The sequence below is a fragment of the Balaenoptera borealis genome, assembly GCF_965194805.1.
Source record: "Balaenoptera borealis genome assembly, chromosome: 11".
Lineage (NCBI taxonomy): Eukaryota > Metazoa > Chordata > Mammalia > Artiodactyla > Balaenopteridae > Balaenoptera > Balaenoptera borealis.
In genome coordinates, this window is record NC_138868.1 from 98,685,329 (window position 1) to 98,705,316 (window position 19,988).

The 19,988-nt window shown below is 54.7% G+C and overlaps 2 protein-coding genes across 10 annotated transcripts; both read left to right on the plus strand.

The window, feature by feature from the left end:
* Nucleotides 1-167: 167 nt before the first annotated feature.
* Nucleotides 168-14,220, plus strand: NLRX1 (NLR family member X1). Of its 6 annotated transcripts, none has more exons than XM_082342745.1 (10): nt 303-540; nt 2,198-2,324; nt 2,890-2,959; nt 3,430-3,518; nt 4,066-4,685; nt 5,448-6,263; nt 11,078-11,673; nt 11,916-12,002; nt 12,795-13,046; nt 13,359-14,220. In XM_082342745.1, exons 1-10 carry the CDS (start codon nt 415-417, stop codon nt 13,678-13,680), a joined length of 3,105 nt encoding a protein of 1,034 aa, XP_082198871.1. In that variant the 5' UTR covers nt 303-414; the 3' UTR covers nt 13,681-14,220. The 6 variants fall into 6 exon arrangements, with proteins under 6 accessions (XP_082198869.1, XP_082198870.1, XP_082198872.1 ...); XM_082342748.1 differs by having other exon boundaries at nt 419-636; XM_082342743.1 differs by lacking the exon at nt 2,198-2,324 and having other exon boundaries at nt 168-546.
* Nucleotides 14,221-14,687: 467 nt separating this feature from the next.
* Nucleotides 14,688-19,260, plus strand: NHERF4 (NHERF family PDZ scaffold protein 4). 4 transcript variants are annotated; one of them, XM_082342760.1, is made up of 11 exons: nt 14,688-14,734; nt 15,102-15,129; nt 15,279-15,352; nt 15,686-15,897; nt 16,167-16,356; nt 16,447-16,583; nt 16,848-17,052; nt 17,276-17,472; nt 17,573-17,791; nt 17,933-18,133; nt 18,388-19,260. In XM_082342760.1, the coding sequence occupies exons 1-11, from the start codon at nt 14,719-14,721 to the stop codon at nt 18,415-18,417; spliced, it is 1,509 nt and encodes a 502-aa protein (XP_082198886.1). In that variant the 5' UTR covers nt 14,688-14,718; the 3' UTR covers nt 18,418-19,260. The 4 variants fall into 4 exon arrangements, with proteins under 4 accessions (XP_082198886.1, XP_082198885.1, XP_082198884.1 ...); XM_082342759.1 differs by lacking the exon at nt 14,688-14,734 and having other exon boundaries at nt 14,959-15,129; XM_082342758.1 differs by lacking the exons at nt 14,688-14,734; nt 15,102-15,129; nt 15,279-15,352 and having other exon boundaries at nt 15,452-15,897.
* Nucleotides 19,261-19,988: the final 728 nt, after the last annotated feature.

Consider the following 19,988-nt stretch of genomic DNA (forward strand, 5'->3'; position numbering starts at 1 on the left):
ATGGGGGTCGCCTCGGGAAGGTCCAGGGGTGAGGTAGGAAGACCCAGGCCCCGGATTCTTGTTCTGGCTCTTCCCCTTCCTGGTTGGGTCAACCTGCGCAAGTCATTTCACCCTTCTGAGCTGCAGTTCCTGCATCTGTAAAATGGGCATAACAAGAAGCCCTGCCTGGGAGGTGGTGAGTAATGGGATGGAATTGGCGCTTAGTGACCTGCAGAGGGCAGTCCCAGCGGCAGGGCCCGCCTGGATGGAGGGCTGTACCACTGAGGGTGGGGGGAGGAGAGACAGATGGGGAAGAAGTCCCCGCCCCGGGCCTGCTCTCCGGGACACTAGCCCCTCTCGCCATCTCCCTCCTCCCAGGACCCGGCGGCCCGGAGCGCCTGGGCTCGTGCTGGCGCTTGCCCGCTGCCGGGCCGGATGCCAGGGCTGACAGAGCTCCGCGCAGGCGGGCGGGGCGTGCAGGAAGCGTTGCGCCGCGCCGGGGCCTCTGGGAGCAAGCGGGAGACTCCGGCGGCGATCGGCTCCCGGGCCCGGGCAGCGGCGGTAAAGGTCTAAGTAGCAGGGGCGGGGCGGTGCTGGGCTGGTGCCACTAGGAGCTAGCGGCTGGGGACGCGTGGGACGCAGCCGGTGCTCTGAGAGGTGGGCATTCAGGCGGGCTTTACTCTTGGGCTCTGAAACCAAGTAGAACTAGGAAAGCTGGGACCCAGTTTAAGAGGAGGAGCTCTGGACCTGTGCGAGCACAGGCCCCGTACCTTTCCTGCTGTGCCCTCTCCTTTTCTCACTTCCCTGGGGACCAGCGGTGATCTTCTGACAATTGACCTCCCTACCCCCATCCCCACCGCCAGACGCATCTTGAGTCAGAGGCCCTCCAATCGATTTTATCCCACTGAGCTAGTTTCCCCAAGCTTTTCCAGCCTTCCAGGGCCGTCTCTTAACCCTTCTTCCCTGACCCCGACCCCGGGACTCCTGGTCTGAGCCCCAGGCTGCGCCTCCACTGGTTGGCCCTGCTGGCAATAGGGCCCAATGCACCCAATTCTCCCTAAGGGTGCCCTGCCCTTAAGGAGTCACATCTCAGTGGAGACCAGGTGCCAGATAGCTGTATGCTTCATTTAAGGGAGCTCAGAGGGATCAGGAAAGACTTCCCAGGAGAGAGGACCTTTGAGCAGGTTCTTAAAAGATTGAGTAGGACTTCTGACAGGGGAGGAAGGTCATTCCAAGCTGATGAAAGAGTATGAACAAAGTTAGGAAAGTGGGAGCAAGAATTCAGTGAGCCTGGCGGGTGAGGTATGGGTCAGGGGGAAACTCAGGAAAATAGCTGGTGTGGGCCAGGTGTTTGGACGCTACATAACCTAGGATTTTAGGGAGGCGATTGGTGGCTGGGATGAGGGATGGGAATGGAATGAGACTGAAGGCAGAGGCCAGTAAGGAGGAGGAGGGTCTAAGTTAGCACACAGTGGTAGGGATTATGCAATAGGAACAGGCTGGCAAAGTACTGGGTTGAGGAACCGGCAGGGCTGTTTCCACTGTGTGAAGGAGGGGGGAAGGATTTGAAGACAAAGAGGTCAGATTTCAAGTAGAAATCATGTGATGGGGAAGATTTGCAATAAAGTAACTGGAAGGGGAGGAGGGATGCTGAGTTCAGTTCTGCGAGCGTGTGGCTCGAAGCATTGGCAGGATGTCCATATGGAGATATCAAATAGGAAGTCATTCATTCATTTATCTATTATTTATGCCAGCCTCAAAGGCAGGTTACGTAAAAGTCACAGAGAAGATAAAATGATCAAACCATTAAAACTCAGCTAAAAGGACCTGATAGCTAAGGAAAAACTTCAGAGGAGAGTGGATGATTGTTACTGGAAAATGTTGGCTCAGAAAAGCCACTGAAAATGAACACAGGACTCATAGGAGCTTGCTGGCAGCCAAGCAAAAAAAAGGACACCTAAATAAAACAGTTCACTAGGCTGGAATTCGGGAGAAAGGCGATCGTGAAGCCTCAGGGGAGAACCAGTGGGTGGTAGGATCAGTCAGGTGGGGAATGTAGAGGAGAGAGGTCTGAAAGCCAAGCCAGGGCTTTGGTGATGCTGGCATTTAAGGAAAGGCTGATGTTCTCCTGAGGAGGAAGGGCCTCCCTTGGCCTGCATGAGAGGTGGAGTGGGAAAGTGGGGGTGTGTGGGGTCCATTCACACCATTCTTCCTGCAGCGGAACAGGATAGAAGGTGGTGTGCTCAGTCCCCAGGCCCTGACCTTCTCTCCTGCCATGAGGTGGGGCTGCCATTTGCCCAGGGCCTCTTGGGGCCCTGGTCTGGGAAGAGTACTCCAGCCAGCAGGTGAGCAGGAAGTAGGGGTTTCTGTTGCCACTTCTCCCTTTCCAGAGTCCAGATGGCACCTCCAAGAGAGAAGGGATCCAGACATCAGGCATGCCAGTCCCAGCTCTGTGATTTACTAGCTGTTGGCCTTGGGCAAGTCACCGCACCTCCCTGAGCTTCCTTTTTCCCATCCTAAACTAAGGGAGTCAGATTAGATGATCTTTGAGTGTCCCTGTAGCTACATAAGTCCAGGAACACTTGTCTGATTTCATTTTGCATTCAACGAATATTTATTGAGTGCCTGCTATGTGCCAGACCCCGTGCTAAGTTCTAAGCAGGTACTTGTGAACCAAAACAGAGGTGATCCCTGCTCTCATGGAGGAATAGGGGTGAGTGTGTGAATGAATGTTAATCAAATAATTACATAACGAAATATAAAATGTCATAATAACTGCTACAAAGGGGCAGTACATGATGCTATGAGAGCAAATGATGGGGATTTGATGTAGATGTGGGATCTGTGTATTGTTGAGCTAATGTGGGTGAATTCTGGATGCTGCTTCTTCCTTCTGCTTTCTCTCTGTAGATGAACGTATCCCCTTCCTGATCCACTGGAGTTGGCCCCTTAAAGGGGAGCGCCCCCTTGGGCCCCCTAGGTGAGGCCTCAGTGTCATACCTTAGGACACATCTGGGCACAGCAGAGTAGCCTGGGAAGGGTCAGGACTTGGAGAGAGCTTGATCTCCTGGGGAGAGTTGGTCTTCCGGGGCTGGAGAGGGTACAGACTCAACTACCAGGCCTAAGAGGAAGTTAGCTTATATCATCCATAGTACAAGTCACAGTGGTCAGCCAGAGGGAGGACCGGTGGGAAGTGGGTGGAGTCTGGCAGTGGTCAGTCTGAGTTCCAGGCAGGCAGTCAGCAGTGGGGGGCTGGAGAGGTAGGGGCAAGACCTCAGGCCCTGGGAAGGGTATGAGAGTCAGATGAGGCTCTGGACTTGGGTGTCCAGAGTCAGGCCTGGATCTCAGGAAGCCAGAAGTTCATCAGTCCAGGCAGGCCTGGACTCTGAACCTGTGCAGAGCCTGAGCCCAATAGCCAAGCCCCAGCTCATCCCTTTTCCTTGCTCACAGGGCCTTTATACGCCATCATGGAAGCTCAGCGGGCAGTGGTCCCCCATCAGGGAGGCACGGACAGTTGTTCCAGGGCATCGCTGCAGCTGGTAAAGGGACTGGCTCCTCAGTCAGCCTGAGGAGAGGGGCTGCTGGGCTCCCAGTGCGGGGGTGGGTTCAGGGAGCGTGGGGAAGAAGGGCTTGGAGAGAGAAACAAGCAGGAAGGAGGTATAGAGGATCCATTACAATCAGCCATCAGTGGACCCACTCTCCCTGGCCCCATTATCCATCTGTCCATGTGTCCCTTCCTGCAACATTCATGCAGTGCACACTTACGATGTACAAAGCACTGGGAGGGATATAATATCCCTACCTTCAACACACTGCCTCTAGCTGTCAGGTGAAGATCACACACAGATAATCATGCAGCCAGTCAGCCCAGACTCACCCTCACTCGTTCCATGGCTTCCCACTTTCTGCCACAGGGGTCCAAACTTTCTGGACAGTCTGAGGGAGTCCTGTGTGTCCAGCACCATTCTGGGTCCTGGCATCTCCTGGTGTTGTGTCTTGACTCCGCAGCCTGACCCTACCACCTCCTTAAGCTCCTGCATTTCTCAGCCCCTCTCCCTGACACATTCCCTTTGCCTTCCCATCAAGAAGCTATCCAGCGGCACCGCCAGAACCTGGCCGAGTGGTTCAGCCGGCTGCCCAGGGAAGAGCGCCAGTTCGGCCCAACGTTTGCACTAGACACGGTGCATGTAGACCCTGTGATCCGCGAGAGCAGCCCTGATGAGCTGCTTCGCCCACTGGCTGAGCTGGCCCTGGAGCATCAGCCGCCCTCTGCTGGGCTCCCTCCACTGGCCCTGTCTCAGCTCTTTGACCCAGATGCCAGTGGGCGCCGGGTGCAGACGGTGGTGCTCTACGGGACAGTGGGCACAGGCAAGAGCACGCTGGTGCGCAAGATGGTCCTGGACTGGTGTCACGGGCGGCTGCCAGCCTTCAAGCTGCTCATCCCCTTCTCCTGCGAGGACCTGTCATCCCTGGGCCCTGCGCCGGCCTCCTTGTGCCAACTTGTGGCCCAGCGCTACACAACCCTGAAGGAGACTCTGCCTCTGATGGCCGCTGCCGGTTCCCGCCTGCTCTTTGTGTTCCACGGCTTGGAGCACCTCAACCTTGATTTCCGGTTGGCGGGCACAGGGCTTTGCAGTGACCCGGAGGAGTCAGAGGCGCCAGCTGCCATCATCGTCAACCTGCTACGCAAATACATGTTGCCCGAGGTGAGTGCACCCTGCTTTGCCTCCACTGTCCCCAATTTGCCCCCTCAGGATTTTCGTGTCCTGAGTCCGCGTGTTTAATGGGTAGGAACGTAGGCTCTGGGTTAGTTCAAATCCTGCCTCTCCACTTCCAAGCCGTGGGACTGAGCAAGTCAGTAACTTCTCCAGGCTTCTGTTTCCTTCTCTCCTTGAGTTGTACTGAACAAATGAGATACTGCATATGAAGTGCTTAGCACAGTGTCCTGGATCATAGTGGGTGCTCAGTAAGTGTGAGTTATATTACTGTGGTCGTCATTATCTTCATCCTTGAACACTCAGTCTTCAGGGACTCCCTGGCAAGTGAGCCAATCAGGACACAAGGGTCTTTATTATTTTTTTTATAAATTTGTTTATCTTATTTATTTTTGGCTGTGTTGGGTCTTCGTTGCTGTGCACGGGTTTCTCAAGTTGCGGCGAGCGGGGGCTACTCTTCGTTGCGGTGCGCGGGCTTCTCATTGAGGTGACTTCTCTTGTTGCGGAGCATGGGCTCTAGGCGCGTGGGATTCACTAGTTGCGGCGTGCAGGCTCAGTAGTTGTGGCTCGTGGGCTCTAGAGCGCAGGTTCAGTAGTTGTGACTCACGGGCTTACTTGCTCCATGACATGTGGGATCTTCCCAGACCAGGGATCGAACCCATGTCCCCTGCATTGGCAGGCGGATTCTTAACCACTGCGCCACCAGGGAAGCCCACAAGTGTCTTTCTTAACTCTCAACCATGCTCTTCCCAGGCCAGCATTCTGGTGACCACCCGGCCCTCTGCCATCGGCCGCATCCCCAGCAAGTATGTGGGCCGCTATGGCAAGATCTGTGGCTTCTCTGATACCAACCTACAGAAGCTCTACTTCCAGCTCCGCCTCAACCAGCCAGACTGCAGGCACGGAGCTGGGGGGGTCTCAGCCACGCCGGCTCAGCGTGACCACCTGGTGCAGATGCTCTCCCGGAACCTGGAGGGGCACCACCAGATCGCCGCTGCCTGCTTCCTGCCCTCGTATTGCTGGCTTGTCTGTGCCACCCTGCACTTCCTGCACGCTCCCACACCAGCCGGCCAGACCCTCACGAGCATCTACACCAGCTTCCTGCATCTAAACTTCAGTGGGGAGATGCTGGACAGCACTGACCCCTCCAAGTTGTCCCTGATGGCCTACGCAGCCCGAACCATGGGCAAGTTGGCCTACGAGGGGGTGTCCTCCCGCAAGACGTACTTCTCTGAAGAGGATGTCCGTGGCTGCCTGGAAGCTGGCATCCAGACGGAAGAGGAGTTTCAGCTGCTGCATGTGTTCCGCCGGGATGCCCTGAGGTTTTTTCTGGCCCCATGCGTGGAGCCAGGGCACCTGGGTACCTTCGTGTTCACTGTGCCCGCCATGCAGGAATACCTGGCTGCCCTCTACATTGTGCTGGGTTTGCGGAAGACGACTCTGCAGCGAGTGAGCAAGGAAGTGGCCGAGCTCGTGGGCCGTGTCGGGGAGGACATCAGCCTGGTCCTGGGCATCATGGCCAAACTGCTGCCCCTGCGGGCCCTGCCCCTGCTCTTCAACCTGCTCAAGGTAACAGCCCTAGGATCCCAGGCTGCCGGCCCCCATCCTCCTCGTTCACCCTTGCTCCTCCCCAGAAGGAAACTGTTTCTTCCTGCATGACTGTGAATCCTCTTCTTGGCTCTGTTTCAGATTTGGGCAATCTGGCTTTTAGTGGGAATGGGGCATAAGGAAGAGGGAGAGAGAAGCCACAGGCTGGGGAAGGCTTGGAGGGGAATCTGAGGGTGCAGGGACTTTCATAACAATCCCATAACTCTAATGATAGGTTTTTGTTTGTTTGTTTGTTTTTGTTTTTTTTGTTTTTTGCCTCTCTCCTCCTAGTCTTTGTTGCTGGGTGGCAGGGGTCACTACTGTCCAGGGTCTGTCCTGTGCTTTGCAGGTCCAGAAACCCAATTGTATCTGTTCCTCAGAGATGATTAGACTCTGGGAGTGATGTCTCATCCTAACTTAATCACCAGAGACAGGTTTATAAAGCAGATGCCATTTTATTCATTTATACCAGGAGGATAAATGGCATTGGTAATTGGCTTAGGACAGTCCGTCTTGGGTGCAGGTCTGCTCCGGAAACCAAATTACAGGCCTGAGGACTGTGCTGTGAGCAGGGCGGATGTACTAAGTTTTTGATGGGAAGAAGTAGCCACTCTTGGCTGATGTCTGCCCGGGTGCCTTGTAAATGAAATATAATTATGATCCCTTTTATAGATGAGGAAACTGGAGCTCACAGACGCTAAGTAACTTGACTAAGGTCACTCAGATAGTAAGGAGAATAACTGGGGTCTGAGTGCAGGTTTTGTGGTTCTGAATCCTGTGCTCTTTCCGCCAAACTTTATTGATGTACTATGGATATTTCTAGGAAGCTATGGCGCCTTGCTAGGTAACCCTGGTCTGCTATAGCAATGTTTCAGTAATCGGTCTTGGGGAAGCAGAGCCCTGGTGAGCTGACAACATTTTAACAAGTTTTCCTTTTTATAGGCAGCAAAGCCTCAGGGTTAAAAACAGGGATTCTGTAACGCAGCTACCTGGTTCACATCCAGGCTCTGCCACTTACTAGCTGTGTGACCTTGTACAAGTTACTTAATCTCTCTGTGCCCCAAGGTCCTTATCTGTTAAATGAATAATAATAGATAATAATAGAATCTATATCATTGGCCCAATATGAGGATTAAATGTCTTCATCTGCAGGACCTGGCACATAGTAAGCGCTATTTAATTGTTTGTTAAACACAAAAACAGTCTCAGGCAGCCCATCCCTTCTTACACCACTGCCTCAGGCAGGGAGGTAATGGCCATTGCTGAGGCCACCCACTCCTTTGAGGATGTGCTTGCCTCATCTGGATTGCAGTGAGAGGCTGTGGTCTCCTGACAGGGTTCAGAAAGCCACTCAGTTACTTAAGGGGGCACCACACCCACAAGCCCTCTTGGAGGGAGGGTTGCCTAGCAGAGGATGGGTACCATCTGTTTCTTCATGAGCCTATTGATTCATTTTCCCAGAGTGACAGTTTGTGTGTCTTGTCTCCAGATGCTTGTTGGGGGAGGGGCACTATAACCTCCATGGTGGGAACCTCGCCTGTAAAAAGTGAAGAAAACACATGAGAGGAGGTGCCACAAGACAACCTGGTGGCTCTTGGCAGAGGAATGGACCTCTCCTTTCCTTTCAGAACCATTGCAAGGATGGCAGCTGATGTCACCAACCTCCCAAACATTCAGTTCTTCAATAACTATTTGAGTGCCTGCTGTGTGCCAGGCAATGTGTTAGATTCGGAGGAAAAAGCAACAGAACCCCAGGTTTCTGCCTTTTCTGATCATATGGTCTCAACATAAACATGTCAACATAACCATGTGATTAAAAATTCTGGGAAGTGCCTGGAAAGCAAAGTTCCAGGTGCTATGGAAGTATGTAAGGGGGGAGGGGGGGACCTGGTTTGGGGGGATAAGTAAAGCCTCTCTGCAGGAAGGGCTTTTAATCTGATCCATGGAGGATTAGCCAGGAGAAGAACTGGGTGTGGTGGGGGGAACACTCCGGGAAGAGGGCACAGCTTTGAAGAAGGAACAATCTTGGCACCGTCAAAAAACAAAAAACGGAAAAGAGAGAGAGAAAAGCCGAGAGGACAGGAGCAGAGCGAGCGAGGGTGAGAGGCTGTCATGAAGGCGCCGTGGTTGACAGGGGCCTGTCAGTGAAAAATTGATCGATAGTCCATCTGTTCCTGGAAGGGGGACCCCTTCCAGGGCCTGAGAGCGAGCTCTTTTTTTTTTTTAAATAAATGAATTTATTTATTTATTTATTTATTTATTTTGGCTGCGTTGGGTCTTTGTTGCTGCGCACAGGCTTTCTCTAGTTGCAGTGAGCAGGGGCTACTCTTCATTGCGGTGCGTGGGCTTCTCATTGCAGTGGCTTCTCTTGTTGCAGAGCACGGGCTCTAGGCGCACAGGCTTCAGTAGTTGTGGCACATGGGCTCAGTAGTAGTGGCACGTGGGCTCAGTAGTTGTGGTGCACGGGCTTAGTTGCTCTGCAGCATGTGGGATCTCCCCGGACCAGGGCTCGAACCCATGTCCCCTGCATTGGCAGGCGGATTCTTAACCACTGCACCACCAGGGAAGTCCCTGAGAGCGAGCGCTTGTCTAACACTCGGAAATCAATTGTCTGAGGAGACACACGTACTGACAAAGCAAAAGACTTTACTGGGAAGGGCTGCCCGAGCAGAGAACAGTGGGGTAAGGGAACCTAGGAGAACTGCTCTGCCACATGGCTTGTAGTCTCAGGTTTTATGGTAATGGGGTTAGTTTCTGGGCTGTCTCTGGCCAGTCATCTTGCTTGGCCCATATTTAGTCTGACTCAAGGTCCTTCCTGGTGGCACGCATGTCTCAGCCAAGATGGATTCCAGCGCCAAGGATTCTGGGAGGTTGATAGGACAATATTATGGGGCTGGCGTCTCCTCCCTCTTTTTGGCCCCTCCTGAATTCTCTAGTTTTTGACGGCAGCACCATGTTCCTTATCGGGACCTCCTGTTATGAGACAACTCATGCAAGTGGTCATCATCGTGCCTGGCCAAGGCGGGTGGTTTTAGTCAACGGTTCCCTAACACATCTAAGAAAGAAATGGAAATTTTAATTCAAGCCAATCTGAGGATTATAACCCAGGAGACAGTCTCTCAGAGAGCTCTGATAACTATTCCAAAGAGATTAAGAGGGAGGCCAACGTATTCAATATATGTGATTTTGGCAACGGGGGTATGTGTAATCAAACATACATCGCAGTAGAAGATTGTACCTGGTTACGAGGGACAGACATCTCAGTTAATGGTTTTAGTGCTTTTCTAAGTATGGAAAGATGCAAGAATCCGGGTTCACAAAAATTTCTCCTGAAATATCTAAGGACCAGTTCTGTCAGTTTTCTCAAAGCACAAAGTGCCTTATCCTGATCTTTGCCCTGAATTCCTTTCGAGGTTATTGTATCCAGTGACTGCAGTGGCTAATGGCTTGACTTTGTAGAATTGGGTGGTGGGCAACATTCTTTATTTTACAATCCCTTCCCTTTCAGTCTTAGTTTCAACCAAGGTTTGGGAGGCATTTCGTGACCAATATGTTCCACAGCACTAGGAATGCTCATTCCCAGGTCAGGCCAGGATTTCATTGATAGGTCACTCAATGTGCTATTAGTGGACTAGACCCTATTAACAGTAGCCAAAATCCTCTGGACCCCCTGTCTTACTAGTCCGTTATGATCCAAGGAACGGTTCCCTCTTGTTGTTTCTTCCCTTATCCAGAGTTACACTATTACAATCATTCATCTTACAGAACTATATATTTGATCAATTGTTTCAAGTCACCTAATCATCATTAATTTTATCTGAGGCTCAGTCACACATTTGGTGATGCAAGAAACAACAATCTTATAAAATAGGCAAATACAAGTAATATAGCTAGTAGTATTAATAGGATCATAAGTAAGTATTGAAACTAAGATCTTCCACAAGGTGAGGCCCAGTATCTCCTCAGGTCTCTCAGCAGTCTGTTTTGCACCAATCTCTGTCTTTAAGGAAAATGATATATTGGCATTGTACATAAAGTTCACCAAAGATGTCTGCATATACAAGGCGAGTGGTGGGTCATTATGACCCCTTACAGGATTGAGAAAGGAATGTTATCTTCTAAGGAGTTACATGGCTGGCACCAGAAGGAGAAAAATTGACCTTTATGATTGAGCGGGTATTTCTGCCATTGGGGAGGTCTAGTTAAATGCATAATGCAGATGCACAATGCACACTGGAGGGGAGGGAGGAGGCCCAAATGGGCAGAGAAAAATTTTATGTTTAAATTTTTCTTGTCTTTCCTTAAAATATGAATTTTATTTCACGAGGCCAAATCGTGCAGGGTCTGAAGCAGTAGGAGCAACATCCGTCATCGCTGCTGGGATGACGGTGATGATGTTGAAGATGATGATGTATTTATACCACCTAGCCCGGTACCAAGCTGAATGCATAATATATGCTAACTCCTTCCCACCATGCTTGGGCTTGAAAATGTACGGAGTGTCTGGGAAAAAGAAAGAATTTCCCAGTGTCTGGAGTACATGAGATGAGTGTTGAGAGGTGACTCCGGAAAGGTCAAATTGGGGCCAAATTATGCAAAGTTTTATATTCCACATGGGCAGTGAGGAGCCACGGAAGGTGCTGCAGCAGGGGGAGTAGTATGATCAGACAAATCGTGCTCGAGTTTAAGGGAGATCACCAGGCTGGAGCAGTCAGGAAGACTGCACCTTAAGCTTAGGCCAGAAGGCTAAACAGCACACAGTAGGCTGCAGCGCCCTCTCCCTTCTTCCCTTCCAGGTGGTTCCACGTGTGTTCTGGCGTGTGGTAGGTAAGAGCCGCGAGGCAGTGGCCCAGGCCATGGTGCTGGAGATGTTCCGAGAGGAGGACTACTACAACGACGACGTCCTGGACCAGATGGGTGCCAGTATCCTGGGTGTGGAGGGCCCGCGGTGCCACCTGGACGAGCCCACAGAGGATGAGGTCTTTGAGCTTTTCCCCATGTTCATGGGCGGCCTTCTCTCTGCCCATAACCGGGTAGTGCTGGCTCAGCTCGGCTGCCCCATCAAGACCCTGGATGCCCTGGAGAATGCCCAGGCCATCAAGAGGAAGCTGGGCAAGCTGGGCCGGCAGGTGCTGCCCCCCTCGGAGCTCCTTGACCACCTCTTCTTCCACTATGAGTTCCAGAATCAGCGCTTCTCCGCCGAGGTGCTCGGCTCCCTGCGCCAGCTCAACCTGGCGGGCGTGCGCATGACGCCCCTCAAGTGCACGGTGGTGGCAGCTGTACTGGGCAGTGGAAGGCATGCCCTGGATGAGGTGAACTTGGCCTCCTGCCAACTGGACCCTGCCGGGCTGCGCACGCTCAGGCCTGTCTTCCTGCGTGCCCAGAAGCTGGGGTGAGGCCCTGTCCTCGTGCACGGGTGGAAGAGAAGGTTCTTGGGAAAGCAAAGGGAGTGAGGAAGGACCAGGGGGTGGGGTGAAATCTGGTACGGGTGGAGGTGACAAGAGCTGCAGAAGGGGACACAGCTGTGGACTACGAGAGGCAGGATGGTGAGGGAGGGGCCCGGTGGGTGGGCAGGTTCCATGCCGAACTCCTTCCTTGGTTTCTCACCTGCTCTCTGCCCACCTTCTGCTCCAGCTTGCAACTCAACAGCCTGGGCCCCGAGGCCTGCAGGGACCTCCGAGACCTGCTGCTGCATGACCAGTGCCAAGTTACCACCCTGCGGTGAGTGCCCTGGGAGGGGGCTCCATCCTGCTGGCCAGCTAAGGTCAAGGGTGAGCTCCCCACCTCCCAACATGCCTGGAACAGGCACACCCATGCTGTAGTAAAGAAGACGGGAGTGTAGACCTTGACCTGCTCCCCACCCCATGACGTCTAGTACAAGCAGCCAGGCAGGGGAAAAGATGCCACCAGCAATAAATAGGTGCTAAGAAAGCCTCTTGCGTGGCTAAAATCAGCCTGGGGTGGGGGGTGGAATAACACCCAGGCTGGTTACCTGGTAACAACGCCACTGATTCCCTCCCAGGATTTTCCCTGTCGCCTCACAAGGATGACCCTGACGCTGGGCACTCAATAGATGCTCCTAAAGTGTTGACTGATTTACTAGCAACCCAGACGCCTGGGTTCCTGATTTTGGATTGGAGTAAGGGGAGATGAATGAGGAGGGAGGGAGAGGGGGATGGGGAAACAGGAAGGGAGGGTGAAGCAGGGGCTGGAAGGGGGTGAAAAAAGGAGCAAGAAGGAACATGGTAACGAGGAAGGGGAGAGGGAAGAGCGGCGTCTCAAAGGAGAATGGAAGGCGGGAGGAGGGGAGGGAGAAGCCGGCTTCCACCCCACTCTCCCTCCTCTACAGTGAGCCTCACCCCCATTTCTCCATCCTCTTTTCCTGGGACTGCATTTCTCTGCGTCCAGGCTGGTCTCTGCCCCAACCAGTGCACCGTTTTGGCCCAAGTCCCAGTGCTTAGCACAGGGCATCTGCTAGGGGCCCTCATAACCTTGGGGTGCTTGTGGCCCTAGGCTGTCCAACAACCCGCTGACGGCAGCGGGTGTGGCCCTGCTGGTGGAGGGGCTGGCGGGAAACACCTCGCTGAAACACCTGTCTCTGCTGCACACGGGCCTTGGGGACGAGGGCCTGGAGCTGCTGGCTGCCCAGCTAGACCGTAACCATCAGCTACAGGAGCTGAATGTGGCCTACAACGGCGCTGGCGACACAGCGGCCCTGGCCTTAGCCAAGGCTGCCCGGGAGCACCCTTCCCTGGAGCTGCTGCAGTGAGTCTTGCCCTCCACTCCCATCTCCCCACCCACCCTTGGTGATTGGCCCTTCCCCTGCCCTGATTCTCCACCACCATTTCTCCTAGGGTCCTAGTGGCCCCATTTCTATTGACCCTGGTCCCACTGAATTCTAGCGTCATCCCTGCCTCCCAGTGGCCACCACCCTCCATCTCTGGCTTATTGCAAACACTTACCCCATTGCATTTCACAGCCAGGGGAACAGTTATGAGACCCCTTACTCTCTGTGCACCCACCCTCTGCCCCTTCTTCTCAGAGCTGAACGGCATCTACTCTTCTCTCTCCTGCTAGCCTCTACTTCAACGAGCTGAGCTCAGAGTGCCGCCAGGCCCTGCGGGACTTGGGGAGCACCACTGAGGGCAGTGCCCAGGTCGTGGTGTCACTGACAGAGGGGACAGCAGTGTCTGAGTACTGGTCAGTGATCCTGGGTGAAGTCCAGCGGAACCTCAACAGCTGGGATCGGGGCCGGGTCCGGCGCCACCTGGAGCTTCTGCTGCGGGATCTGGAAGATAACCGAGGAGGCACCCTTAATCCTTGGCGCAAAGCCCAGCTGCTTCGAGTGGAGGGCGAGGTCAGGGCCCTCCTGGAGCAGCTGGGAGGCCCTGGAAGCTGAGACAGTAGCAGCAGTGTGTGTCCCCTGGCCCCAAGCCGCTTCTGTCTGTGGCCTCCTAGCTTGCACTACCACTTCCAGAAAGATCCCTTCAGGGCTGGAGGCAAAGGAATGGGCACAGCTGTGCCAGTTGCTCTCCTGGGGCATGTCCAACCAGTGCTTCCAAGTCTGGAGTTTTCAGGGTCACGGAACATGCTTCCCCTCCCTTCGGCTAGAAGGACTGAAAGATGTGGCGTTTTGGTGGCCACATTGTCCTGTAGCACCACCACCAATCTCCTCTTGGATTGTGCCACCAGGGGGCACACTTCTTTCGTCGGCCTTGCCAGGGGCTTTGCCATCCAGATGTGTTGGAGGGCCTCCGCGTCCTGCCTTTATGCTTTCTTGGGACCCCCTGGGACCCCCAGGATGCCAGCAGCCACTTTCCTCTCTCACTGGTGCTGTGTCCTCACCCTTGTTTCCCCTTCACCACAATGGTACCCAACCTTGGTGGCCCCGAGGGGCATGGGTGCTGACTTGCTGCTATTAAAGAGCTGTGTCTTCCAACTACCGTGGAGTCTTTTTTGACTGTTGCTTTCAAGAAAGGGTACTGTTCTTGGTCATTCTGTTAAACCACTGACCACGTTCTGTTGCAAATGTTTCTTGGGCACTAGTTTCAGAGGCCCTGAGGACTGTGGTGAGGGTGGCGCAAGAACAAGATGTCAGCGTGGGGGTAGGCCATGTTGGGCCATAGGGCTCCTGTCACCCTTCTCATACACTTATCCCAGGCTTGGAATTACAGTGCCCAGCAATTACAGTGACCTTTCTCTGTGCAGAGGGGGAACTGGGACGGCAGCAGAGTCTCCTGAGGAAGTCGGGGCTCAAGAATAGGGCAGGAGGGACATACACACTTCCCCAGAGGACAAGACTCTCCTCCCGTTAACCATTACCGACTGCTTCCAAGGCAGCGTCTTGGAGGAGGCGGGACGTGGCGGGGTAGGTGGGAGGGTCAGCTGGTTTCGATGGACCTTGTCCCTACACTGAGCCTGGCTCGCTGATCCAACCATGGAGGCAGCTGCAGGTAAGAGGCCAGGAGAAATCCTCTGGGGGGGACTTTAGGGCAGAGGGCAGATTGGAAGGCTTTGGGACCAGGACACACTTGGTACTGGGGCTTGGAGCCCTGAGGCAAATAGACTGGAAGTCAGGAGGGGAGAGGTGAGTGGGTGGATGTGTCTGCCTTCCTGGTCCACGCCCTGTACTGATACGCTCAGATTTCTGCGCATATCAGGCCTTGGCCGGGGAGGAGAAGGAAGGGGAAGGGAAGACCCTTTTGGAGCGAGTCCTGAATTTGGGGGTTCCCCGAAGTCCTTTCAGTTAATGACTGTGGAAGAGGAGTCTCGGGGGGCAGAATATGCCTCTCCTCCCCTCACCCCTTCTTTTCCCAGCAGATCTTCAGGACACAGCTTCCTTGGCCCCGTAAGTGCCGTGCTGTGAAGGACTGGGGCAAAGGGAGGAGGGATTGAAGGTGGGGAAGCTCTTCAGCTGCCATTAGCACCTCAAGGCGAGCCTGGGACCCAAGTCGGGATGTCAGTTTTCTCCTACCTGCTTGACTTGCTTCCTTGCAGGAAGTTTGAGTTTAACCCCAAACTGGGCATTGATAATCCTGTGCTCTCCCTGGCTGAAGACCACGAGCCCTCTGGTAACCCCCCACCACTTGGGGCAACCGTTTCCTTTCCCCAGAGCCACCAGGGCTCCACACAGCTTCCCGTCTCCTTGGTAACCACTCACTCTGTCTCCCTCTGATAACAGCCTTGGTGGGAGTAACCGCGTGGAGGTGGAAGGGGGCCAGGCATTTCCTTCTGTCCCCGCCACTCTGCCTGGGCCATGTTCAGCCCCGCTCCCCAATACCAAACTGGGCAGAAGCCTGTCTGGTGTTCTATCACAGGGGCAGGGTCTGCCAGACACAAGGTGACTGGTACTTGGGTCATGTCCCCTCTCCTCCCCCTTTTCTGCTGCCCACCTCCCCTTCCAGATCTCTGGAGCCTGGAACGACCTCGCTTCTATCTGCTGAACAGAGAGGAGGGCAGGAGTTTTGGCTTCCACTTGCAGCAGCAGCGGGGCAGGGCTGGGCATGTGGTGTGCAGGGTGGAGCCAGGCGCCTCTGCCCAGCGCCAGGGTCTTCGGGAAGGAGATCGGATCCTGGGGGTGAACAACCATGTCGTGGAACATGAAGACTATTCAGTGGTGAGGTTGGGCTGGGACCCCTGTGTTACAGGAGAACATTCTATAGCACCTCAGGGAGTCAGAAGCCAGTTGGTCACCTCCCTGGGTATATGGGGGCAGGACCCAAGCCTCAACCTCCCCCATCTCCCAGAATTTAGGGATGCCCAGGTCCAAATGGTTGCGTGAAACCCTCCAGAGAGCTGGTTCCCATGGTGAAAAGTGTAGCTTCCAGGGAGGGGAAGCTGGCAAGAGGGGCCAGCCCAAGCCCGCTCCGTGTGCCCACCGTTCAGGTGATACGCCGCATCCGGGCCAGCGGTCCTCGGGTATTGCTGACGGTTTTGGCGCAGCACGTGCATGAGGTGGCCCTAGCTCAGCGGGGGAACGATGCCCACCTCTGTCCCACTCTCGGCCGAGGGGTCCGGCCTCGGCTGTGCCACGTAGTGAAAGACGAGGGTGGCTTTGGCTTCAGTATCACCCAAGGTGAGCTTAGAGCTCGGGAGGGGTCAGGAGGGGGATCTCAGCCCTGTTCTGGGCAGGCAGCAGGCAGACTCTTGCTGTTTGGGCTTCCAGGACATCGGGGTCCTTTCTGGTTAGTGCTGAGCACTGGAGGAGCAGCTGAGCGGGCAGGAGTGCCCCCTGGGGCCCGACTGCTAGAAGTGAATGGGGTCAGCGTGGAGAAGTTCACGCATAACCAACTCAGCAAGAAGGTACGACTGCCTGTTTCCCATCCGTCCTCACCCCTCTGGGCCTGGTCCCTGCCTCGGGAAGCAGACGACTCCTCGACGCGCCTAATCGCCTGATCCGATCTTGTACCTCTGTCACCACCCTTCCCTTTGCACTCTGTGCTAGGCCCTCCCCTCCCTTCCCTAGTGCCTCATTCCTGGGCCTGGGAAGAGGGGCTGTGAGGAGGTGCCTGCCTCTGCCCTCCCTACCCAGGAGGTTGATGCCGATGCCCTGCTGTGTCCCCACAGCTTTGGCAGAGTGGCAAGCAGGTGACCCTGCTGGTGGCAGGGCCAGAGGTGGAGGAACAGTGTCGCCAGCTGGGAATGCCCCTGGCTGCACCCCTGGCAGAGGGCTGGGCACTGCCCACCAAGCCCCGCTGTCTGCATCTAGAGAAAGGGCCCCAGGGCTTCGGGTTCATGCTCCGAGAGGAGAAGGGCCTTGACGGTCGGCTTGGTGAGTGGGAGCCCTGGGGGCGGGGCTGGAAGGTGGGCCTTGGGGTGGGCACACAAGTGTATATATACACCTCTCAGTGCACACAACTGGTGGCCCTGGCTGAACCCCATCCCGGGCCTCCTCCTCCTGTGCAGCCCCAGGTCAGCCCCCCGGTGTGCATACAGTGGCCTGGGCCGGCACTGGGGGTCAGTGGGAAGGAGCAGTGAGGATGTCTGCATCCCAGGTCAGTTCCTGTGGGAGGTGGACCCAGGACTGCCAGCGGAGAAGGCCGGGATGCAGGCTGGGGACCGGCTGGTGGCTGTGGCTGGGGAGAGCGTGGAAGGGCTGGGCCATGAAGAGACAGTGTCCAAGATCCGGGCGCAGGGCTCCTGCGTCTCGCTCATTGTCGTTGACCCTGAGGCTGACCGCTTCTTCAACATGGTGCGAGCTGCGGGGCGGGGGCTGGAGAGGGGGCAGGAAGAGAGCAGGGCTTGGGTGGGGGGAGAAGCAGCAGGGTTTGTCCTATCTTCCTCTTTTCCAGGTTCGCTTGTCCCCACTTCTCTTCTTGGAGAGCACAGAGGCTCCCGACTCTCCCCAGGATACCGGCTCAGCCTCTCTGGTTGAGACCAAGGACCCACCAGTTGAAGACACAACCGTCCCCTGCGGCTTCCGCCAGTGCTTCCTGTACCCTGGGCCTGGCGGTGGCTATGGCTTCCGACTCAGCTGTGTGGCCAGTGGGCCTCATCTCTTCATCTCCCAGGTGACTGATGCCCCAGGAACCTTGGATCTTCTCAATCATTTGCCTCTTGACAAGTCTTCCTCTGCTTCCCTCCCAGAGCCTCAGTACACCCAGCAGACTTTTCCGTGGTGTTCCAAGCTCTACATTCCCCCATTCCACCAGGTGACCCTAGGAGGCTCAGCTGCCCGGGCAGGACTGCAAATGGGAGATGTGATTCTGGAGGTGAACGGGTATCCCATGGGCGGAGAGAATGACCTGGAAAGACTTCAGCAGCTGGCTGAGGCAGAGCCACCCCTATGCCTGAAGCTGGCGGCCAGATCTCAGCAGGGCTTGGAAGCCTGGATTCCCCCAGGGTCTGGAGAGGTGAGGAAGGAGAGGCGGATGGATTGTGAGCTGCCAGAAGAGGACAGAGGGTAGCCAGAGAAGAGGGCAGAGCGGGAGGCTGCAGCGTGGAGCAGTGTGGGCCACTCAGGTTGGGACTTTAGGCCATGGTAGGTGGGGACAGAAGGACCCAGGGAAGAAGCCCCATTCCTGGGCATCCCAGTGAGGGGGGAGGGCGCAGGGAAAGGGAACTCTTCTAGTCTCTGAATGACCTCTTCCCTTCTTTCTCTGCTTAGGACTGGGCTGTAGCCTCAGATCTACTGTAGCACCCCCTATGCCTGGCACAGATCTGCCCAAGCTTTCCTGTCTCCACTCTCCAGCCTGAGGTGGTGGGAGCTGAGATGCTCTCTTTAAACTAGAAGCTGCAGCTCTAGGACTCCGGTTACCTCCAATCACAGGATAGTCCTTGGCCTCCCTCCCTTCCCATGGGCCCACCTCCTGGAAGAGGGTGTGGCCAGAGGCCTCAGGTGGGCCCACGAGGGAGCCTCCCCTTTGATTCCAAAGGAAGTCATGTGGGATCTTTGGGAGCTGTGCGCCAAGGATGATGATCTGCCTGAGATGAGTGGTATGATTTTGTGATTTATAACAAGAAATATATGTTTGGCCTTCATACACTTTCCTGGCACAGAGCTCCTAAAATCCTTGGAATTTCCCAAGTAGTAAGACAGATAAAGCTGTCTTCTGTTTTTGACAATAAGCCCCTTTCAACTACACCTAGTTTTGTTAATGAGATGACTCTTGACAAGCACCTGAGAATGGGGCACAGGTTTCCAGGGCAACCAGTCATGTGATTAGAGGGTTGGAACTTTCAGTGCCCACCCCCCACCCCTACCCTCAACCTCCTGGGAGGGGAGAGGGGCTGGAGGTTGAGTTAATCACCAGTGTTCAATGGATCGATGGATCATGCCTACATAATGAAGCCTCCATAGAAACCCAAAAGGACAGTTTCAGAGAGCTTTCCGCATTGCTGAACACGTGGAGGTGCTGGGAGGGTGGCGCACCTGGAGAGGGCATGCAGCTTCCATGCTCATACCTCGCCGGTGTATCTCTTCCCTCTGGCTGTTCCTGAGTTGTGTTCTTTATAATAAACTGGTAATCTAGTAAGTAAACTGTTTCCCTGAGTTCAATCGCTCTAGCAAATGTTTGAACCCAAGGAGGGGGTTGTGGGAACCTCTGAGTGATAGCTGGTAGGTCAGAGGCACAAGTGACAACCTGGACTCGAGATTGGTATTTGAGGTCGAGGGCAGTCTGTGGGACAGAGCCCTTAACCTGCGGGATCTGATGGTACCTCCAAGTAGAAAGTGTCAGAATTGAGTTAAATTGTAACACAAAAGTTAAATTGTGTCTACGGAGAATTACTTGGTGTGGGAAACCTCCCTGCTCCACGTTTCACCAGAAATGAAGTAGAACTGAGAACGTTGTAGTAAAATAGAGGAGAAACAGAGAGTTTTCCCTTTCCCGGTGGGCTGTGGGGCCGGCTAGGATTGAAGCCACCTGGAATTTGCCCTAAGCATGACTCCAGGACTGTTGGGTATATTGCAGGAATTTGGAGACCGGCTGCACCTTCCCTCTGTGGGCACCTTAGGATTGTGGGAGCTGGTGCCTGGTCACACTGTTGGTCTATTATAGAAATGGCCTTTCCCCACAAATCTGGCTGCCTTTGTTGGTGTTGGTGGAGGTAGGGTGACCAAAAGGGCCTCAGGCTCAAGGGGTGGGACCCAGTTTCTCTAGGAGAGAAGTTGAGACCTTGTCAAATTTCTCTCTTCTTATTCAGTCTTCAGGGTAATGGGTCAGCCCAGAACTGAGATGTTCCCATGAGGGGCACTCATCTCTGCCA